Raw genomic sequence first — 23,682 nt, 5'->3', positions numbered from 1 at the left:
CCATTAATTCTCTGGACATGTTCTATCCCCTTTCACAAAGATGCATTAATGAGCTTCTGAGGTCTGCCATTATGCCTTTTTCTAATGAATTATTACTATGTGAAGTAATACCTCTGCTATCTTTTCCCTAAAGTGCAATCCATGTAGAGGATCCCCATGTAAGGGATTTATCCTTTTCAATTAATTTATTCAATACCTACCCTTTAAAGAAAAATTTAAATGCATTTACCTGATTATTCAACTTATTGTTCAATGTCAAGTCTCACACAAAGGAGCAAAAGGATTCCTGTTACATCGAGGAGATGCAAATAGGTTCCTGTCTTATGTGTAGTGGATTGAGGTGGATATCTGTCGCATATTTTCCCAAGAACTCCCTTGATTAGTATGTTCTCAGTTCAACCAGAAAAGAGGCATTGCTGGATCTGGAGCTGGGAATGAGGTAGGGCCAAGTGATCAAGTATCTCTGGGAGGCATTAGGTTAAGTGTGATCATTGTATATTAAGGTTATGGTTAATAATGGAGATAATCAAGGAACAATCTAAAATGTCTAAATTGGAAGAGGGCCAAATTCAAAGTGATGAGAAGGGATCTCATCAAAATAGAATAAAACCAAAGACTGATAGGAAATACTATATTAGAAGAGTGGGTGATCTTTAAGGAAAACCAGCCTCAGGCTCAGGCTAAGTACATTCCAACATGGATGAAAGCTAAGGGAGCCAAAGCCAGGGCTCTGTTGATGATGAGGCAGATAGACAACATAAGTGACACACATGAGGGGTACTCAGGAAAAAAACTTTTCCACTTACTAGAGGAATCAATGACTGGGGACATAGATTTAAGGTAAGGGACAGGAGGTTTAGAGGGAATGTGAGGAAAAAGATTTCATCCAGTGGGTGGTGAGAATCTGGAACTTATTGTCTCTAAGGGTGGTAGAAGCAGAAACCCTCAAAAGATTTAAGAAGTATTTAGATGTAAACTAGTGATACCAAGGCATACAAGACAACAGGCCAAATGCTGGAAGATGGGATTAGAATAGTTACGTGGTTGCTTTTGACCAGCTCATCCTCGATGAGCTGAAGGGCCTTTTTCTGTGCTGCAACTGTCTATGATTCTATTACTCTATCATGGTCAAACTAAAAGGACGGTCTACAATGCATGTAAGGTGAATTCTTTGTGTGAGAACCAAGTCAAATATAATAATTTGAATGGTTGGAGCAGGAGGTGAAATGGTGAATAGGAAAATAAGACTGGTAACGGAAGTGGGAGTGGAATGGCAGTCAACATAAAAGGGAAGCCAAAAGTCTACTTCACGCATGTAAATAGTAAATGGGTAGTAAGAAGTTGAGTGGTGCTATTAGAGACAAAAAAGTTGATACATGACACAGGACAAGTCCAGAAAACATATTGGTTACTATGCATTGGTGGTAACTAATAAAGAGGAATCTGACAAAATATCTATAGAAGTGAAGATATTAAAAGCAATAAGATACTGTCAAAATTGAGGCCTCTTGTGGCACGGTGATAGTGTTCTTACTTCTCAGTCACAAGAACTAGGTTCAAGTCCCACCTGCTCCAGAGCAGTTTCATAACATCTCTGAACAGGTTATTGAGGAAAATATCTTAAAATTGAAAAGGAGGAGATACTGGTAAGGCTCACTATACATAGGGTAGATAAGTCACCTAATCCGATGGCTTGCATTCCAGATTCTAAAGGAAGTTGGAGTGGAGATAGTAGCAGGAAGATTGCCAACATTAGTGGTGGATAAGTTTTTGGTATCCTTAATCACAGAAAAATACAGAGGTTTGAAGTAATTAAGGTGAGCCAGCATGGATTTGTAAAAGGTGTATCACATGTTTGACTAATCTCATCAACTTTTTGATGACATAGTATGTTCTCTGTATGGATCTAAAGAAAGCATTGCTCGAAGTATCACTAAAGGGCTGATTAGCAACACTAAGGCTTATGGAATAGGATAACTGACAATCTGGATAACAAATTGAATTAAGGACAGAAAGCAATGAGTCATGGGAGGTGGTGTACAGTTATATTCTCCAAAGGTCAGTACTAGGACTGCTGTTTTTTTTATAAAAATACAAATTAATGATTTGGATCTTGGACTATGGAGTAAAATTTTAAAAGTTGCTAATGAATAGCAAACTCAGAGAAATGGCAAACCGTGGGGATGATATGAATCATTGGCAACAGGTTGGCAACAGGTTATCAACAGGCTAGTAGAAGGCCAATTAAAAGACAGGTAGAATTTACTTCAGACAAATGTGAGTGAAGGCAAAGACAAATATAAACTTAATGGCATAGTTCTAAAGAATGTGCAAGAACTGAAGCATCTTGAGATATGTGTTTATCAATCCTTGATGGTGGTAGATCATATTAGGAGATTTGTTAGCAAAGCATATAGGGACTTGTACTTCATAAATACAGGGATTGAATACAAAGTAGGACTATGTTGATGAACCTTTAAAACTCTAGCTAGGCCTCAACTAAAACATTATGTTCAGTTCTAGTCACCACACTTTAGGGAAAATGTGCATATCTTTGAGACAGTGCAGAAGAGACATAACAGAATGTTTCTAGGGATGGGAAGTTTTTAGTTACAGGTTTATGTTGGAAGAGTGGGGTTTTTCTCCTTGGAGCAAAAGGGTTTGAGGGATTATTTGATAGACATATTCAAGACTGTGACAGGCTTGGATCACGTGGACTTGCTTGGATTTGCTTGGAAACTCTGTTCCTATTAGCTAATGATCCAAAGATGAGGGAAGAAAGTTTTAAAGTATTGGGCAAGAGATGCAGGGGCATATGAGGAAATATTTTACATGGAGTTTGCTAGTGACCTGGGCATTAATCACACACAAGGATACTGAAGCAAAAATAATGAATGGTTTCTAAAGATGCACATTAATAAGAAATGACTTGGAAGTGCTGTGCAGATCAAGTGGCACAGTGGGATTTTTGGAATTACTCCATGAAAAGCCAGGATAGGCCTGATGGATCTGTTGGCCTCCTCCTCTGCAATAAATGACTCTGAGATAACTAAAACAAAGAACCGCAGATGCTGAAGATCTGAAACAAAAACAGAAAGTGCTGGAGAAACTCAGCAAATCTGGCAGCATCCGTGGAACGAAAGCAGAGTTAATGTTTCAGGTTCAGTGACTCAATGACTGTGATGTAGAGTTTTTCTAGCAATTTCTGTTTTTATTTCAGAATTCCAACATCTGCAATATTTTTCTTTTCTAACAATACTACTTGACTAGTGAGGAAGATGACAATCAGGCGTCAGTGCAAAACTGTTCTACATGACAAAAGTGAGTAGTGAGATCATGAAAATAGAAGTTATATTTTAATTTGTTACATCACCTTACCGATAAAACAACAAAGGATCGTTTTAAGAATTCCAGAAGTTAAAACTTTAGCAATATGAGTTTGTAAACAGTGTATGTCTGAATATTCACATTTGCATGCTTACTTAGAATTGAGCAATTTAAAGCTTGCTACCTCCAATGAGAGTCTTGAATAATAATCAAAGAACCTATTCAAACTACATCTGAACTTAAGCAAAATGCTGCAAATGCTAGAAATCTGTTATCTCTCCCCCTGATGAATACTTCTAGGATTTTTAGTTTTAATTCTATATTAAAATCGAGCTGGATAAGACAAAATCCATTATTCTGTTCATTCATAGGTTGTAGACGTCCCTGGCTGGACCAGAATTTATTTCCAACTCCTCATTGCCCTTGAGAAAGTGGTAGTGAGCTGCCTTCTTGAGCTACTACACATTTTTCCATCATAGCTGCATCACAGGAGGTGAATTCCAAGATTTTATGTAGGGACTGTGGAGAAACAAGGCTATAGATCAACAATAATATGTGGCTTGGAGCGGAACTTGCAGGTAGTGGTGTTCCAATGCATCTACTACTCTGGCCTTCAAGATGACAGAGATCACATGTTTAGCAGATACAGGCAAAGGAATCTTGGTGAGTTGCTGCTTAACATCTCGTACACACTGCTGAAAATGTGTGTCAATGGCGGAGAGAATGAATGTTGAAAATGGTGGATATGGTAATAATCAAGAGGGCTGCGTTGACTTGGATGGTGTCAAGTTTCTCGAGTGTTATTGGAGCTACATCCATCCATGTAAATAAGACTATATTCCAACACATTCTTGACTTGCACGTTACAGATGGTGGAGTTTTTGGGAAGAAAGAAGTTGAGTCACTGCAGAATTCTTTGCCCGTCTCCCACTCTTGTAGCTGCTGTATATACATGGCTGGTAGAGTTTAGTTTCTAGTCAATGGTAACACCCAGGCTGTTGATTGTGGGGAAGTCAGTGATGGTGATGTCATTGAATGTCAAGGATGATAGTTAGATTCTCTCTTGTTGGAGATGGTTATTGCATGGCACTTGTATGGGATAAATGTTACTTCGGACTTATCAGGCTAAATATGTAGTAATTCTCTGAGTTTAGTACATTTGACTATGGACCGTTTCAATAGCTAAGAAGAGGCATTTTGCAATTATCAGTGAATATTCCCACTTTTGACTTTATGTTAGAGGGAAAATCAGTGATGAAGCAGTTGAAGATGTTTGGGCCTAGGACACTACATAGAGCACAAAACATAGAACAGTACAGCACATGAATAGACCCTTCAATGCACAGTGACTGAGCTGACCCTGTTGCTATTCTAAACTAATCCCATCTGCGTGCATGTGGTCTATATCCCTCTATTCTCTGCCTGTTCATCTGTTTAAATGCCTCTTAAGCATTGCTATCATATCTTCTTCTATCACCTCACCTAGCAGAGCATTTCAGGGACCTACCACCCTCTGTGTAAAAAGGTTGACTCCCATATTACTTTTAAACTTTTCCCTTCTCATCATAAACCCATGTCCCCTAGTATTTGATATTTCCATCCTGGGATAAAGAATCCAACTATCCACCCTATCTATGCCTTTCATAATTTTATATAGTTCTAACAGGTTGCCCTTCAGCCTCTGATGCTTTAGTGAAAATAATCTAGGTTTGTCCAGCCTCTGCTTAAAGCTAATACAGTCCAATCCAGGTAACGTCCTGGTAAAGCTTTTTTGTGTCCTCTCCAAAGCTTCCAAATCCTACCTATAATGTGGTGACCAGAACTGCACACAATACTCCAAATGTGACCTAACTAAATTTTTATACCTGTGCAACATGACTTGCCAACTTTTATACTCAACGTGAGCAGCAAAACGGCATGACGAACTCTCCTTAATATTAGTACACTCAGACAATGAAGGCCATCAGTTCAACTGGGACATAGTAATCATAGTAGCCCAAGCCAAACACAGACATGCACAAGAACTCCTAGAGGCATGGTTCTCCACTCATAATACAATCAACAAACACATAGAATTGGACCCCATATACAAACTCACACAGATCAAAACTGGAAATGACACTACTCAGCATAACGGACCAAACGGTATAAATTCCAAGTGGAGCAGAATAACACTGCTTCATCGGAGGCTCCACTGATGATGTCACCTAGCATGGTGACGAAATGTCTGAACAAGCCAGCTTGGTGAAAAAGTCAACAACCTCACCCACAACCCAAGCTACAGATCTATGCCAAAACTTTTATACTCAATGCCCCGACCAATGAAGGCAAGCATGCTGTATGCCTTCTTTACCACCTTATCCACTTACGTTATGTACTTGCACCCCAAGATCTCTCTGTATGTCAATGCTTCTGAGCATCCTGCCATATACTGTATACTTTTCTCTTGCATTTGACTCCCAAAAATACATCACCTCACACTTGTCCGGATTAAAGTCCATCTGCCATTTCTCCACCCAACTTTCCGACTGACCTATATCCTGCTGTATCCTTTGACAACCTTCCTCACTATCTACAACTCCACTAATTTTTGTGTCATTTGCAAACTTGTTAGTCATGCGACTTACATTTTCATCCAAATCATTCATATATTATAAAACAACAGAATTCTCAGCTATGATCCTTGCAGAACACCAATGCTCATGGACCTCTAATCAGAAGAACAACCCTCCACAACTGCCCTCCGACTTCTACGACCAAGCTGATTTTGGTTCTAAAATGACTTAGTCTTCTGCACCAGCCTACCATGAGGATTTTGGCAAATGCTTTAGTAAAGTCCATATAGACAACATCCACTCCCCTACCCTCATCAATCATCTTTGTCACTTCCTCAAAAACTCAATCAAATGTGAAACAAGATTACTCCTGCACAAAGCCATGCTGACTACATGTAGTTCTCCTTTAACACAATAGTTGTATTCTTGTGTGACCTCGCGCTATAGAAAATCACCATAGAAAATTGCATTATGGGAAAATCGCTATATCTGTACATCAGAAAGTTCGCATTATCCAAACAGCATCCACTATTCATGAATTGCATTACAGTCAATTTGTGTTAATGAAACACGCATTATAGCAGAACTACCTGTATCCTAATAAGTCTCTTCTTTTCCAAATGCGAGTAAATTCTGTCTCTAAGAATCTTCAATAATTTCCTTCGTGCTGACGTAAAGCTCACTGGCCTGTAATTTCCTAGACTATCGTTGTTGCCGTTCTTAAACAATGTTGGCTATTCTCCAGTCTTCTGGCACCTATCTGTGGCTAAAGGGGATAGAAAGATCTCTGCCAAAACCCCAGCAATTTCTTCCCTTGTCTCCCTCAATACCTTCGGATAGATCCATCAGACCCTGGAGGCTTATCTCCCCTTAATGTTTTTCAGGATACCCAATATCTCCTTAATATCGACATGCCCTTGAATGTCAATATACCCTTCCCTTATGTTATCATCATTGTATCCTTCTGCTTGGTGAACACTGATGTGAAGTACTCATAAAGGGGACCTCACTCACCTTCCCCGCCTCTACATATAAATTCTCTCCTTTGTCCTTGAGTGGACCTACCCTTTCCCTACCGATCCTCTTGCTTCTAGTATACATTTGCCTTGGGATTGTCCTTAATCCTACTTGCCAAGGACATTCCATGGCCCCCTTTAGCACTTCTAATTCTTTGTTTCATTTCTGTTCTGTTTCCTTTATATTCCTCAAGGGCCCAATCTGATTTTATTCTCTTAATCTTTATAGGGGAGGTGATGTCCTTAGTGGTATTATCGCTAAACTATTAATTGAGAAACTCAGCTGATGTTCTGGAGAGCCAGGTTTGAATCCTGCCATGGCAGATGGTGTAATTTGAATTTTAAAAATCTGGAAATAAGAACCCACCGATGATCATGAAACCATTGCCAAGTGCCAGGGAAAACCAGCTGGCTGACTAATGTCCCCCAGGGAAGAAAATCTGTCATCTTCACCTGGTCTGGCCTATATGTAACTCCAGACCAACAACAAGTGGTTTGACCCTCAACTGCCGTATGAAATGATCTAGCAAGCCACTCAGGTCAAGGGCAGGCAATAAAAAATGCTGGCCAGCCAGCAATGCCCACATCTCACACATGAATAAAAAAAAGCTTCCTTTTCTTTTTTGACTAAAATGTCAATATCTCGTCTTCCAGGAACCTTCCTGAACCTTGCCATCCTTAGCTTGCATGTTCATAGGAACATGCTGGTCCTGAACTCTAATCACCTGGCCTTTTAAAGACTCCCACATGTCAGATATGGATTTACCCTCAAACAGCTGCTCCCAATTTCATTTAAAAGAAATATGGGTGCTGGAGCTCTGAAACATAAGCAGAAGTTGCTGGTGAAACTGGCAATATCTGTGGATAGAAAGCAGAGTTAATGTTTCGAGATCGGTGACTCTTCATCAGAACTGTTAGCAACTTGGAGAATGTGGTATTTATGCTGAATGTGAAGTTCGGAGGAGTGGGGGCAGGCATCCTGAAGGGGAGAGGTGAATGGATAGTGGAGATGGAGCCCAGACAAAGACAGATGTGAAAGGGATAGGTAAACGAGGAGATTATGGATAGCAGGCCCGGACAGAAGATAAGAAGAGCTAAGATTAGGAGAGAATAGGTGAGCTGTACTGAAAGCAACCCATATAATGTAATGAGACAACAAGGTGCAGAGCTGGATGAACACAGCAGGCCAAGCAGCATCATAGGAGCAGAAAGGCTGACGTTTTGGGCCTAGACCCTTCATCAAAAATGTAATAATTGGCCTAGGAGTAGACGAGTGACTGTGCTAAAAGCAATTGATCTCATAATGGGACCAAGAGTGGTTTAAAAAAAAAGGGTGGCCTAATACTACCTAATCCTGTTATAATTAGCCTTCTCCCCCCTCCCCCAATTTAGCGTGTTCACCCCAGGACCAGTTTTATCCTTATCCATAACTATTTTAAAATTTACAGAATTATGATCACTGTTCACAAAATGCTCCCCCATTGAAGCTTTAATCATCTGGCCAGGCTCATTCCTCAAATATAAGGTCCAGTATGGCCCCTTTCCTAGTTGGACTATGCAAATATTATTTTTAAGAACCTTCCCCCCCCACCCCGATGCACCTACAAATTCTGCCCCATCTAAGCCTCTATCACTAACAAAGTCCCAGTCAGTATTAGGGAAATTAAAATTTCTACAACCCTGTATTAATTAAAACACCATCTGCCTACAAATCTATTCCTCCATCTCCTCTAGCTAGTGGGAGGCTTATATTAAAACCCATCATAATGTAGTGTACATTCAATAAAACCCCATGCACCTTTCTTATTCCTGAATTCTACCTAAATTACCTCATGGGATAAGCCCTCCAAGCTGTCCTCTCTTAGTACAGCTATGAAATTCTCCTTAATCAGTAATGCCACTCCTGAAAACATCTGAAACATCTAAACTCTGGTATGTTGAGTTGTCAGTCTTGTCCTTCTCTCAACCAAGTCTCTGTAATGGCTACATCATAGTTCTATGCACAAATTCAGGCTCTAAGCTCATTTGCCTTGCCTGTTGCACTCTTTGCATTAAAATAACACTTCAGACTGCCATTCCTACTGTGTAATGCCTGTTCTTCCTATTAAACTTACTTGACTTAACCTCTACATTCTCCTCAATGACTCCATATGCTGACTAACTGTTCTGGTAACTCCCTCCCTCCCCCCACCATATTAGTTTAAACCATCTTAAAGTTTGGGTGCAACTCATCCTTTTCGTACAAGTCTGTCTTGCCACAGAAGAGATCCCAATGATCCAGATATCTGAAGCCCTCCCTTCTAGACTCACTTTTTAGCCTCAACACCTCTTGCAGAGATGTCCTTCAGATGAGATAATTGACGTCCAACAACTACAACCTTCCTTTGTGCTGGGTAGGACTATAAACAGAGGAGACATTCTCTCCCACCCTGAACTCAACTGACTCCAGTTTTGCTAGAACTCCTTGATGTCGAGTGGTCATTCTTACCTTCCCTCGGGACTCCACTCTTCTGTTCATTTGGACTAAAGCTATAATGGGACCAGGAGCTCAGTGGCCCTGGCAAAACCCAAACTGAGCATCAGCGAGTAGATTATTGTTGAGCAAATGCTGCTTGAAAGCAAAGTTGATGACCCCTCCCAGATTGATTTTGTGCTACATTTTTCCAGAGAGGGCATAGGTGTCAGTGTTGTAGCAATACAGAAACTGCTTAGTCAGGGACATGGCTAGTTCTGGGACATAAATATTCACCAGATATCAGGGCCCATAATCTTTGCCACCAAGTGCCTTCGATCATTTCTTGGTATCATTGAAGTGAACTCAATTGGAAGATTGGCATTTGTGATACTGGGTCCTCAAGAAGAGGCCAAGATAGATCAATTTACTTAGCACTGCAGGCTGACCATCTATGCAAATGCACCAGTCCATCAGCACACATGGGCTGGACTTCCCATTGTTGAAATTGGGGATGTTTATGGATCTATCTCCTCCTGGTAGTTGTCCACCACCATTTGTGACTTGATGTGGCAGGGCTGCACAACTTGGATCTGATCGTTTGGTTGAGGGTTTGGCTCTATCTCCTGTTGCTTCCATTGTTTTGCACTTATCTTTGTTGTGGTTTCACCAGATTAACATCTTATTTTTAAGGAATGTCTAATGCTTCTCCTGTACTCTACGTCGATTCAAGGTTAGTCTCCTGGTCTGATGGTAATGGTAATGGTAATGGTAGAGTGGGGGAAATGCCAGGCTTTGAGATTACAGATTGTAGTTCAATATAATTCTCTCTCAGCCATTTTTGGATTGCTAGAGATGTTCACAATCTATCACTTTAACACAGTGGCTGTACTAAACAAAGTAAGGAGAGTTGTCCTAAATGTGAAGATGGGACTTGATTTCTGCAAGGACTGTGGAGCACTCACTCCAACCATTGTGGTCATGAAGAGACATACCTGTGACAGATAGATTGGTGATGACAGGATCAAGCAGCTTTTTCCTTCTTGCTCATTCCATCACTAATGGTGCTAGTCTAGGTCTGCAATAAATGTCTTTTAGGACTGTACTAGCTCTGTCACTAGTGGTGTTGCCAAGTTGGTGAAATAGGATATACTAGATGATGTTGACAATCATGTTTGGGAAATTGTCTAAGATAATGACAAGAGTATCGTTTTATCAAGTTGTTGCTTTACTAGTCCACAGGACAGCTCTCCCAAATTAGGCAGCCAAATCAGCCATAAATAAAGAGGACTATGCAGGGCTGACACGACAACTGATGATGTTTTATTCTTGTGATGGTGGTGTGTTTCAGTAAAGAGAGTTGAAATTATGATCTATTCAACATATACTCTAGTTTAAATAAAGACTGCTGATGGAAGCGCCACTACAGTGATTTGGATAAGTTACAAACCGGCCTCTATAGGAGACAAAGATAATAGTACTGAGTGCATAGAGTTGAATTAGAATAACCCAAGTGATTTCTTAAACTGAGTTCTGAGGAAGGGGCACCAGACGTGAAACGTTAACTATTTCTTCCTTCACAGATGCTACCAGATGTGCTGAGCTTTTCCAGTGACTCCTGTTTTTGTTCCCAATTTACAGCATCCGCAGTTCTTTTAGTTTTGATTTCTTAAACTAGTTTGATTGCCAAAAAGAGTACCACAAAAGAATTTCTTATATTCTTTCCCTCCCTGCCCTTTTCACTTCTCCCAGGAAATTACATAGTACTTCTCTCCAGAATTTGCAAAAGGAAATAACATTGTGGTGCAAAATTATTTTTGGACAATTATATAGGTTGATGGTAACAGTTGAAAGATATGAAGAATGCTTCCAGCTGAACGATAAAGCAGATAATCTTGTTTACATTATTCAAAGATTTTCCACAAAACAAAGTAAACTTATTTGAGTTACAACTAGGAAAAGGCAGCTCAAGAAAGTAGTCTCATACATCCAGGACCAACCTGCAAAAGGAGATCAAGAATCATTTGTCAACTAACAATGTAAATTGTCCCAACTAGCACCTGTTATGGGTGCTATCCAGTAACCTCATTAGAGCTATTGAGCCTAGTGAGTATATCTACTTGATTGACTTTCAGCCCTACTTGAAAGATTTTGTCCCTGCTCAGTTGAGGCAGCCAGCAGTGAGGTTTCATCATACATCTTGCCTCTCGCTCCAGTCAGTCAACTTATCCATACTTTTGACATACAGCCTTCCTAATCCAAGTGGAAAGCAAAAAACAAAAGCAATTCACCAATTGGAGGATATGAAGACTGTTAGCCAAATAGTCTTTATATCTGATAAAGAGAAATACTCAGAAAATAACAAAAACCCAATCTTATTTTCATGTCCCAAAGATTTTGCATCAGGCAGTGCTCAAAAGACTGATCTTCAATTCCTGGAGATTTTAGTCCAATCCTGGTGGATTGGTACCCCTATGCTCAGTGTGACAAGACAGAATAAATTCAGTGATATAATCACTTTTTAACCTTACAAGTCCATACTCCTTTGAATTCACAAAATGAAAGCCAACCACCAATGCAGAATTCTAAATTTGAAGCTCAAAAAGACAGCAGGCAATTGAACATTTCTGATACCAAAAGTCATTGTTTAATTATGCAGGTTTAGAAAACAATCTACACATTGTTATTACCTGGAACACCGTGCATTGATGGCCAACTAGATACGCACTGCTTGACATTGATCCAATCCAAAAGTTCACCAGCAGAGTCAACTTTTCAGCTCTGGCTCTATAGTTCCTGAGGCTTATAGTTATGCACCTACATAAGTTTGTCAATTGGGTAAAAGGGCAAATGCTACCAGAATTAAGGAAAACCAGCAAGTAAGCTAGAACCAAAGAGAATATTTGGCCCAAATGCAACCATTGGTGTTCCATCCTTAAAACCTGATAATGGTGAGAATTTCAAAGATGTTTCAATAATTATATACCTGCTGTACCTATGGCACAATTTCAAATTCTATCCCTGATTGGGTAAACCATTGCCAATCCTAACTGCCAGAATAATGTGAGAGTAATCATTTTACAACAGAAGAAGAAACTGGCATTTCTCAAAGATGTGCAATGGAAGAGGAAAGTTAGCAGGCAGTACAAAACCAAAAGCATAGACAGAAACGTTAGCTTATTGGAACAAAGAGAAGCCACTCACTGGACTATTAACAAACATTTTAATCCACAATAGGAAAAATATTATTTGTTCCCATGTAGTTGGTTGACTAATTTTACTGAAGGGAAAACATGTAAATATCACTGCAGCATTATGTAATTATGTTGCAGCTTGCCCTAAGTGATTAATCTAACAAGGTATAGAGTCCTCCAATTTCCTCCCTCCTCTCCCATAGATGGTGAATTATACTATAACAAACAGGAATAGTTGGTTTGAACTCTCTAATTAGCTACCCAAAGCATCCATTCTTTAGAGTCTGGACCATGACTGTCACGAGACTATTAAATGATGGGGGCATGATACAGGACTTGACTCAACACTCACTTCAAACAGATGTTGATGGGTAGAAATAAGGACAACTTCAACTTACTGTTTCTCCTGCCTTACAATTTGTGACTGCAGACATCAAAAATTAGCAGACTAACATTTCCAAACTGAGGCCAACCATGATGTAACACAACTTGCGTATAGCATTCATTGGATTACCTTTTCAGAAATGATTTTTCAATTTTGTTTCAACTTTTTTTTTTAGAAAAAAAAGGGAGGAATCGCAAAAGGAAATTCATAAGATCAAACTAAAGGATTGCTAACATCAAAACATGTGAAGTAGCATCTAACAGGATTGCTATCATGGTGCAAATAGCTCAATGCTTAAACCATTCCCTCACTCTAGTATCACACTTGCAGCTTCAATAGTGTATTTGAGAGGCATCTCTGGTTGTAGCAGCAGAAAAATGAAATACATACAATCAAAGCATAGGCATGCCCCATAAATTAGTACACAGATTACAGTTTAAAACCAGAGTTACAGAAAATCAGCACAAAATTATTTTTATGGCAATTACAGATATACAGATGTACATAAATATGCTGAGGTATTGTTGCAGAGGAGGAATAAATCCGCAACATTTTCAGTCAAGTTCCAAATGTGATTTAGATTAAATAAACCTGAATACAGTTTTAATACAACTGAACAGCAAAAACTGACAGTAGACAGTTTGAGGTAAGGGGAAAAGAGTAATGGTTTTGAAGACATCCAGACTCAATTTCAGTGATAGTCTTAGTGGATATGGTTTGATTACAAATCAATTCCATGGAGCATTTTACTTTGGAGTTCACCAGTCTTTCATCACCCAACTCTTAAATCGGGTAAAACAAAGTATAATCTGACTTGATTGCAAATTAATAATCAGTACATGCCGGGACATATAAATGTATACCAGTTACCCAAGACAATTTTTTGAAGGCACTTGCTTGCTTTATATATGTATCTTATCCCTCGTATCAAATTTCTCTTCCCCCAGCCTTTCTGGAAAACACCTGGTTCCAGGTGGAATACAATCAAGTACCTATTTAAGTAGGCTTCATTTACACTGGAGCCTCGATTCTAAAACCCAAGAATTTCCTGGTTGGATACAGTTCAGCAATTGGAAGAACACAACGTGCAACCATGTTTAGTGCTCTCACAGACGGCTGCTGATATACAACATGCATTCCCATTTAAAAACTGGCTCAAATTTATTCATTGTGCCTGCAGTTCAGCAAAATTATTTATCCAGTATTCAAACTAGCTGATCTCAAGCTAGGCTACAAATTAGCCTTATTATCCTAGGGTTAAAGATGAGTAATAAGCTCAGATCCTTGTTCCTCAGTAACCTATGTTGGAAGTATGCATGGACGGACATCTGCCAAGAACAGGACTGGAGGCTCCACAGAAGAGTAAGGCTGCCAATATAGTGTTAAGGGCCACGCTCAAAGGCAACTTTGACTATGTACTGAAGAACACCTTAGAACCATATTCAAGCAAGGAGTGAATTCATTCATGTGAGTAGGGCAGGTGGAGAAAATGTAAAGAGAAACTCGGCCAAAAAAATAGATTTGCCCAGTCCGTTTAATACTACAATAACTTTTAATCATACTTATAAGTAGCTATCCAACTACCTTTAACAAAAGTACATACGAAAATGCTTACTAACCCAAACAGTGAAATTGATCACAAATGCAGTAAATTCAGTTTATGAACATATATACAGTTTGTCATATTTATAACAGCACATTAACATTCATTTGGGTGCCTGTAAAATGAAGATGTGTGCATCAAAATGTTCTATAAGATCAAACGCACACAAAAAATTCATCCTTCTGTGGAAGCCAACACTTGAACAAATCCAAGTCATTTCTGTGTTAGTGCAACAACATCCAGTAATTGAAAATGGCATCTTCTGTCAGAGTCTGTCTTGGCCAGGCATTGCTCATGAAGGTGCCTCTGTTGCTCTGTATTCCTGTCCTTTCTTCCCTTTGCTTTGTGTCTCACAGAGTTTGAGAATGACATTTCGGATTTCTTCTCGTTTCTGTTTAACTTGTTGCTGAGGAAACCATTCCATCAAATTCATAGGCAGTTCAAAACTTGGAATTGGATTCTGTGGATGAATTGAGCTGATATTAACTCAACAGTGTAGCATACTGGAGAAGGAACAGAAAATATTTATGCTGCACAGTACTTTTATAGCTACTATCCAGGCAACATTGGCTGTGCCTCTTGATAACATTGAAAATAGAAGCTGGAGTAGGCCATTGCACCATTTAATACAATCACGGTTGATCAGCCAACTTAGTACCCTGTCCCTGCTTTCTCCCAGTACTCTTTGAGCCCTTTAGCCCCAAGAACTCTATCTGATCCATTTTGAAAACATTCAATGATTTGGCCTCAACCACTCTCCGTAGCAGAGAATTCCACAATCTCATGACTCTGGATGAAGAAATTCCTCCTCATCTCAGGCCTAAATGGCATATCCATAGACTGTAACCCTTGCTTCTGGACTCCCTAGTTATCAGGAACACGTTTCCTACGTTTACCCCATCTAATCATGTTAAAATTTTATGGGTTTCTGTGAGATCTCCCACGTTTTTCAAAACTCTAATGAATGCAGTCTTAACTGATCCAGATACTTTTCATACATAAGTCCTGCCATCCCAGGAATCAGTCTAGTAAACCTTTGTTGTACTCCCTCCATAGTCAGAACAATCTTCCACAGATAACGAGGCCAATATTGCACACAAAACTCTGGGTGTTTTCTCCCAAAGGCCCAGCAGAACTGTAGCAAGATATTGCTGCTCCTGTAGTCAAATCCTCATTATGAAGGCCAACATGCCACTTGCCTTCTTCACCATCTGCTACATCTGTATGCTTACTTTCAGCAAGTGGTGTACAAGGACATCCAGGTTTTTGGTGCACCTCCCACTTTCCCCAATCTACTGCAATTCAGATAATCACCATCTTCCTGTTTTTGCTACCAAAAGGTGAATAACCTCACATTCATCCAAATTATACTTGATCTGCCATTCATTTGCCCACTCACTCAACTTGGATATAATTGCACAAAAGGTGACTGGTAGGTCAGATGACTGGTTAGGACACAAAAAACACCAAAGGATGACAAGAGGTTAGTCAGGACAAATAAAGCTTGAGAAAAGGCTAGCTAGAAATCTAAAAATAGATAGCAAGAGTTTCTACATATATCAAAGATATAAAGAGTAAGTGAAGTAAGTGCTGGTCCTCTAGAGGGTGAGAATGGAGAATTAATAGTAAATAAAGAAATGGTGGCTGTGGTAAATAAATATTTTACTTCTCTCATCTCAGTAATACCTGTAAATCAGGAGGCTGAAGCGAGAGAAACTTGGTGAAATTATAATCACAAGGCAAGTAGTACTGAGCAAATTAATGGCGTTGCGGGTTGATGTGTCTGTCGGTCCTGACTGACCTCATTCTATGGCTTTAACGGCTAATGAGATAGCAGATACGTTGGTGTTAATTTTCCAGAATTCATTAGATTCTGGAAAGGTTCTGTTAGACTGGCGAGTAGCAAGAAGGGAGAGGGGGAGAAAACAGGAAACTATAGGCCAATTAGCTTGATATCTGTTGTAGGTGTTAGAATTGATGATTAACGAGACTATAACTGGTTACTTGGGAAAACTCAAGATAATCAGGAAGATACGGCATGGTTTTGTGAAAGTGAAATGTTTAATCAATTTATTGGAAGGAGTAACATGTGCTGTTGATAAGTGAGAGACCATTAACATGCTGTATTTGAATTTCCAGAAGGTATTTGATAAGGTTCCACATAAAAGGTTATTGTGCAAAGTAGAAGCTCATGGTATAGGGTGTAACATATTACTATAGCTAGATGATTGGCTGGTTTGCAGAAATCAAACTGTGTGGAAATGAGTCTTTTTATGATTGGCAGGATGTGATGAGTGAGGCTTTGCAAGGGTCTATGCTGGGCCCTCAACTTCATACAATATGTATTCATGACTTAGACAAGGGATCTGAACACATGATGGCCAAATTTGCAAATGATACAAAGATGGATAGGAAAGTATATTTCATTTATATAGAACACTGGTGAGATCACATCTCAAATACTGTGTGCAGTTTGCACTTCCTCCTTTAAGTAAGGACATAAATGCATTGAATGTGGTTCAGAGGTGACTTACTAGATCGATATCTGGAATGAGGGGTTTTATTTAAAGGAAAGACTGAACAGGCTTGGCTTGTTCTCATTGGAATTTAGAAGAGGAGTGAGGCCTGATTTCATTTGTGTCATACAATCCTGAACAGTCTTAAAGTAATTCTGGAAAGGGTAATCTGTAACTCCAGCACATTTCTAAAATTAGAGGTCCCCTTTCAGGAAAGTAATTAGGGGTCACAATTTCAAGATTGTCAGTGAGAGAGCTAGGAGTGAGACGAGGAGAAACTTGATTATTCACAGTGTTGTTAGGATTTGGGTTGCACTGCTTAGAAGAATGGAGGTGGATTCCATTCAAATTTTCAAAGGAGAACTGAATATATATTTGAACATGATGAAATTTGAGGACTATAGAGCTAGAACTGGAGAATGGGTCTAGTTGGAGAGCTCTTTCAGGAGCCGGAACAGGCATGGTGGGTCGAATAGCCTCCTTCAAAATTCTACAATTGTATGATAGAGATGAGGGGAATGTCTTTCCATCAGGGAGGGGCGAGAGACTTTGAAAATCTGCCTTGAAACTAGGTAATTGAATATTGTTAAGGTGAAGATAGATAATTTCTCATTAGGCAAGGGAATCAAAGTTTATTGAAGACACATGGGAATGTAGATTTCAGAACACAAAAGGGATCAGCTGTGACATTATTGAAAGGCGGAGCAAACTTAAAGGCCAGAATAGCCTATTTCTGCTCCTAATTCATATGTTAAGTTGGTTACTATTCTCACATGAATAAGAACAAGATTACACCCAGATTGAATACTCATTGCCCAAGTTGGTTGCTGGCATCTCACGCATTCCTATCAAAGCAATGCAAAAAACTTTCAGCCAGGAAGATGGAAGGCAAAACTGACTGGTCACCATGACAGATACATGTACATGCAAAGCCTTTCTTCTTTTACAAAAGATTCTCTCTATTCTAACACACAATAAAAGTTGATACTAACCTCAAAAAAACTTTCGACATACTGTAAGATATAAATACCACAATCACTAAAGTTGTCTTGCTGAGGAACACGAGGATTGGAGCCCTTTATCACATCTTTGGTGAAAGCTCTTTTGCTTCCTTTTCTCATTTCCCACTCTACTTCAAGGTATCTGTTTCAAAGATCAACAAACGAAAAAGTTAAGTGGGGATAACCCTTATTAGAATTTTTTTAAAAAATCCAATACTTTACAGAAATGCCCTTACTCTCGCAGGATCTTAACCACATTTGTACGACTTGGTCCACGTAAAGAATCCATGATGAGAATGCAAGGCCTGTGAAAAAGAATAAGTGTGGAAATGAGATTGTTATGTTCGTTAAGTGAGTTAACAGGGTGTGGCAAAAACTTAACCTCTGATAGATATTCTAGAATTTCAAGGATACATTTGCAATGTCACATTCTGGATTGTTTGAAGGTTGGTTACATAATTTACAAATGTATGATCAAAGAACATGAGTAGGCCACTTGGCCCTTTAAGCTTGCTCTGCCATTCAGCAAGATCTTGGCTGACCCAATTTAAACCTCAATCTACATTCCTGCATATCCACGATAAGCTTTCAGTCACTAGGTAATCTCAAAAATATCTACCTCTGCGTTAAAAACAAATTAAAGATTCTACATCCATTGCCTTTTGAAGAAAGGAATTCCAAAAGACTATCAGCCTCAAAAGAAAAAAATGTTTCCTCATCTCTGCCTTAAATGGACACCCCTCATTTTTAAACTGTAACTCCTAGTTTTACTTTCTCTCAGAAGAGGAACTGTTCCTTCAACATCCACCTGGTCAAGTCTCCTCGGGATCTTGTGTTTCAATTAAGTCACCGACTCTTAAACGCTAGAGAATACAGGTGCAGCCAATCTAGCCTTTCCTCATAAGGCAATCCACTCATTCCAACCTTCTCAGGACTGCATCCAATGCATTAACATCCTTCCCCAAATATGATGACCAGTATACTACACAGTACTCCAGAAACAAAAACAGAAGTTGCTGGAAAAGCTCACCAGGTCTGACAGCATCTGTAAAGAAAACAAAATCAGTTAACGTTTCAGGTCTGGTGACCCTTCCGCAGAACTCCAGATGCCGTCTCACCAATGCCGTGATTAGCCGAAGCATAACCTCCCTACTCTTGCATTCAATTCCCCTTGCAATAGAACATAACATTCTATTAGCTTTCCTGACTACTTGCTGTACCTGAATTCTAGCCTTTTACAATCCATGCACTAGGACACAGATCTCTGTATCTCCGAGATGTGTCCTGTCACTATTTAGATACTATGTTAAAATGGACAATTTCACACTTTCCCATATTGTACTCCAGTTGCCAGATCTTTCCCACTCACAGCTTATCTATATCCTCTTCACAACTCACTTTCCTACCTTTTTCTCAAACAACAAATTTAGCTACTAAGCATTCAGTCCCTTCACCCAAATAATTAACAGAAGTTAAAAAGAGTTAAGACCCCAGCACCCACCTCTGTGGCACATCACCTATCACATCCTGCCAGCCTGAAAAATATCCAGGTGTTCTTACTCTCTGCTTCCTGTTAACCAGCCAATCTTCTATCAGTGCTCATACATTAGCATCTACACCATGAGCCTTTATTTACTACAATAATCTTTGATATGGCACCTTATCAAATGCCTTCAGAAAATCTAAGTACAATACAATATGCTGGAATTGTATAAAATGTTAATTAGGCCACAGTTAGAGTACCGTGTGCAGTTCTGATGATAGATCTTAAGCTAACTGGCCTGTAGTTTCCTGCTTTCTGCCTTTTTCCCTTTTTGAATAAAGGAGCTATATTAGCTTTTTCCAATCTAAAGGAATCTTCCACAAATCTAAATTTAAAAAAGACATGAGGGAGAATTTTTTTTTTTTTTAAAACAAAGAGAATGGTTTGTGTGTGGAATGAACTTCCAGAGGAAGTGGTAGATGTGGGCACAGCTACAATATTTAAAACACATTTGGATAAATACATGAATAAGAAATGTTTGGAAGGATGTGGGCCAAGTGCAGGCAGGTGGGACGAGTTGAGTTTGGGATTATGATTGACATGGACTGTTTGGACTGAAGGGTCTGATTCTGTGCTGAGTTTTGGAAAATTAAAGCCAATGCATCAACTGTCACTAGCTACTTCTTTGAAAGTCCTAGGATGAAACCCATCAGAACCTGGGGACTTATCAACTCACAGTTCCAACAATTTACACAGTACTATTTCCCTTGTGCTTGTAATTTTCTTGAGAACACCCATCCCCCCCTTCTCTCCCCCCAACCATCCACCCCAGTTTCAGTTCCTGATTTACAGCTATTTGAGATATTACTTAAATCTTGTAGTGAAGACAGACAATATTTCTGTTGAATTCATCTACCATCGCTTTATTCTTTTACTAATTTCCTTGACACATTTTCAAAAGGATTAACACTTACTTTATTAACACTTAGGAAAAATTTCTTTGGATTTTTTTTAATATCTGTTTTCATATTTTTGGTCAACTTTCTCTTACACTCAGTTTTCCCCTTAAACGTTTGCCACCACATCTCTATTGCTCTATCCCTTAACCCAAATTACCAGTTCATTTGGGCAAGCTCTGCTTTCATGTACTCATGACTGCCCTCGTTTAAATTCGAAATAATAGTTATGGACCCACACTTCTCTCCGTTAAACTGCATGAGAAATTCCATCATATTCTGGTTGCTGCTACCTAAGGGCACATTCACAATGAGGTCAGTAACTAATACTATCTCGTTGTTCAAAACCAGGTCCAGTATAGCCTGCTGTCTCATTGTTTATCCGATGTGAAACAATTGCATCAAACAAACATCTAACTGTCCTTCTTGGTACAATATTCATTCTTTCTATTACCATAATTCAGCTCTCCCCAACAAATTTTCCATATGAGACAGAGACTTCTTCCAATTTAACATATTGTATTCCCTATTCAAATGGACATCCTCCTTTAGATTGTAGACTGAAGTTAAGAATTGAACTTTGAACAACTGTTTGTTTTAGAACAAAAGACAAATATTCTCTGTTGGAAGTTGGTCTGCAAAGATAATGCAACTCAATTACTGATCTAAGGACAATGTGGACAAAACAGCACAGAGCTGTTGCTATGCTTAGGGTTGGCAGCTAGCAGATATTGAATTGGTCAATCAAGAGAGAACAAGTTCTAACTGGGTTTTCGGAGGAGGCAGTATGATTTTAAGACTTCTGGACACTGTGCTGTTTGGTTTTGCTTTCTCTCTTTAGCTTCTCTCCAGTTTTCAAATTGCTGAAGATTGAGAAAAGATTCCCAGTTTGTAATAAATAAGTAAATATTTCTAGAAGTCTGCTGAAACGGTTTGCATTAACAATGACTTTGGATTTCAAGCAAGGTATACCGTTCTACTTGCCTGTGAACAACCATTGTCCAAGGATTTCATTAAGGCCTGGTATTAATCTTTAGAAATTGTTTATTGAACTGGCAAATTACAATTCCTTCATTTTCTTTTTTAATTTATCTTTTAACTGCATGTGAGAAAGTCTAAATTATGATCAAAGAAGACTGGGCTTTTAATCATAGATATTAATTAGATTACTTTTTTTGTGTTCTGCTAAAGTTATATTAACAATTCACTCTGAATAAGGTTTGTTTTGGTTATAAACTTGGTGCCCAAGATCTGTTATTCATAAAGTGTGGTTAGGAACAAATTGGGCAGTTTGGAGGGTTTGGTTTCACAATGAAATTAGTGATAAAGAGGCAGAGTTAATTTAACTTGCTATTCCTATGTTAGAACAAGACACAAACACAGCTGGGTGGACACTTTCCTGAACACCTCTATTCTGGCAGCAAACATGTCATCCTAGCTTACTCAGGCCTGTTCATAAGCTCCTGCACTGGTCACAATCAAGATTAATGCAAACTGCAAGGTCAGTATCTGTTCTTTCCCTGGAGCTCTTTCAAAAGTGCTGAAATGATTATGGACTCTGTCAATTTTAGAAAACAGCAAACTCTCATTGGTACGGAGTGTGTGTTTTCAACTCGGAACCTGCTGACATTCAAGCTGTGGGACAGCTGTCAGATGATACAGCTGACTGAAGGGAGTACAAGATTGAAATAAAAATAAACTGCTGGAAGATCTCAAAGATATCAAGAACTACAGATGCTGGAGTCAGAGACAACACAGTATGGAGCTGGAGGAACACAGCAGGCCAGGAAGCATCAAAGGAGCAGGAAAGTTGACGTTTTGAGTCAGGACCCTTCTTCAGAAATGGGGAGGGGGAAGGGAGCACAGAAATAAATAGAGAGGAGGGAAGGGACTGGGGAAGGTAGGTGGAATGGTGATAGGCTAGTGCAGGGAGCAAATGGTGGGGATTAGTTAGTGGGATGGTGGGGCGGATAGATGGGAGAGAAGATGGATAGGTTGTGTCAGGTCAAGGAGCTGGGGATGACAGTAAGGGTTGGACATAGGATGAGGCTGGAGGTGGGGAGATTTTAAAACTGATGAAATCCACGTTTATGCTATAGGGCTGTAGGCTCCCGAGGCGGAATAGGAGGTGTTGCACCTCCACTTTGCAGATGGTGTCATTGTGACACTGGAGGAGGCAGAGGATGGACAGGTCATCCAGGGAGTGGGACAGGGTGTTTAAAATGGTTGGCGACTGGAAGGTGTTGTCGTTTGTTGAGAACAGAGCACAGATGATCTACAAAAATAGTCTCCAGGTCTACATTTAGTCTCACCGACGTAGAGGCCGCCACATCGGGAGCAGCGGATACAGTAGACCAAGGTGACAGATGCGCAGGTGAACCCTTCTGATATGGAAGATTTGTTTGGTGCCTTGAATGGAGGTGAGGGGGGAGGTTGGGGCAGGTATAGCACTTCGTGTGGTTGCAGGGAAAAGGTGCCGGGGCGGTGGGGTTAGTGGGGAGTATGAAGCAAATGGAGTGTCGTGGAGAGAGCAGTCCCTATGAAAGATAGATAGGGGTGGGGAGGGAAATGTCTCTTTGGTTGTGGGATCGGATTATTGGTGGCGGAAGTGGCGGAGAATGATACATTGGATACAGAGGTTGGTGGGGTGATAGGAGGACAAGGGGGATTCTGTCTTTATTTTTGTTGGAGGGAGGGGGTGTGAGGGCATAAGTGCAGAAATGCAAGAGATATGGCTGAGTGCATTTTCGATCACCGGATGGGGGAATGTTATGGTCCTCCTTTTTCAAGGACATCTGGGATGTTCGGAAGTGGAACACCCCATTTGGGAGCAGATGCAGCGGAGGCGCAGGAATGATGCAGCAGCATCTGTGTAGATAAATCAGAGTCAACATTTCAAATCAAGTGACCCTTCAGATGATGGTAGCTAGGAAAAAGTTGTTTTTTATGCAGAAGAAAGAATGGGGAGAGGGGTTAAGGAGTAAATGACAAGTAGAGAGAGCGCCCAAAGAGAGAAGAACAGTTGGACAAAAGGAATGGATAATGGCCAGCCTGGGAGAATGAATGGTTGTTAATGAGGACTATTTGTGGCTGACAATGGGTAGTGTGTAATAGCAGACCATGTGATAAGACCTGGTGTGTGGGGTTTAATGTGGAAGGTTTTCTTGGGGCCTGGGGTGGTGGTGAGGGGGGAG

At 39.8% G+C, this 23,682-nt stretch overlaps 1 protein-coding gene across 1 annotated transcript; it reads right to left on the bottom strand.

The window, feature by feature from the left end:
• Nucleotides 1-11,974: 11,974 nt before the first annotated feature.
• Nucleotides 11,975-18,700, bottom strand: senp6b (SUMO specific peptidase 6b). The gene is made up of 4 exons (XM_020525392.2): nucleotides 18,669-18,700; nucleotides 18,286-18,354; nucleotides 18,041-18,191; nucleotides 11,975-14,992 (listed from the first exon to the last, which is right to left on the bottom strand). The coding sequence occupies exons 2-4, from the start codon at nucleotides 18,336-18,338 to the stop codon at nucleotides 14,825-14,827; spliced, it is 372 nt and encodes a 123-aa protein (XP_020380981.2). The 5' UTR covers nucleotides 18,339-18,354; nucleotides 18,669-18,700; the 3' UTR covers nucleotides 11,975-14,824.
• Nucleotides 18,701-23,682: the final 4,982 nt, after the last annotated feature.

This window comes from Rhincodon typus, chromosome 9 (genome assembly GCF_021869965.1).
Source record: "Rhincodon typus isolate 14 chromosome 9, sRhiTyp1.1, whole genome shotgun sequence".
Taxonomy (NCBI): Eukaryota; Metazoa; Chordata; class Chondrichthyes; order Orectolobiformes; family Rhincodontidae; genus Rhincodon; species Rhincodon typus.
This window is presented reverse-complemented; position numbering and strand designations above follow the sequence as displayed.

What these genes read in the sequence shown, in the direction of transcription:
- senp6b (XM_020525392.2), bottom strand. Translation starts at nt 18,338, where the DNA reads ATGGATTCTTTACGTGGACCAAGTCGTACAAATGTGGTTAAGATCCTG. An exon ending in GTGGTTAAGATCCTGCGAGA is followed by an intron (nt 18,192 to 18,285) that starts GTAAGGGCATTT and finishes TCTTTGAAACAG; the next exon opens with ATACCTTGAAGTAGAGTGGG. An exon ending in ATGTCGAAAGTTTTTTTGAG is followed by an intron (nt 14,993 to 18,040) that starts GTTAGTATCAAC and finishes ATTCATCCACAG; the next exon opens with AATCCAATTCCAAGTTTTGA.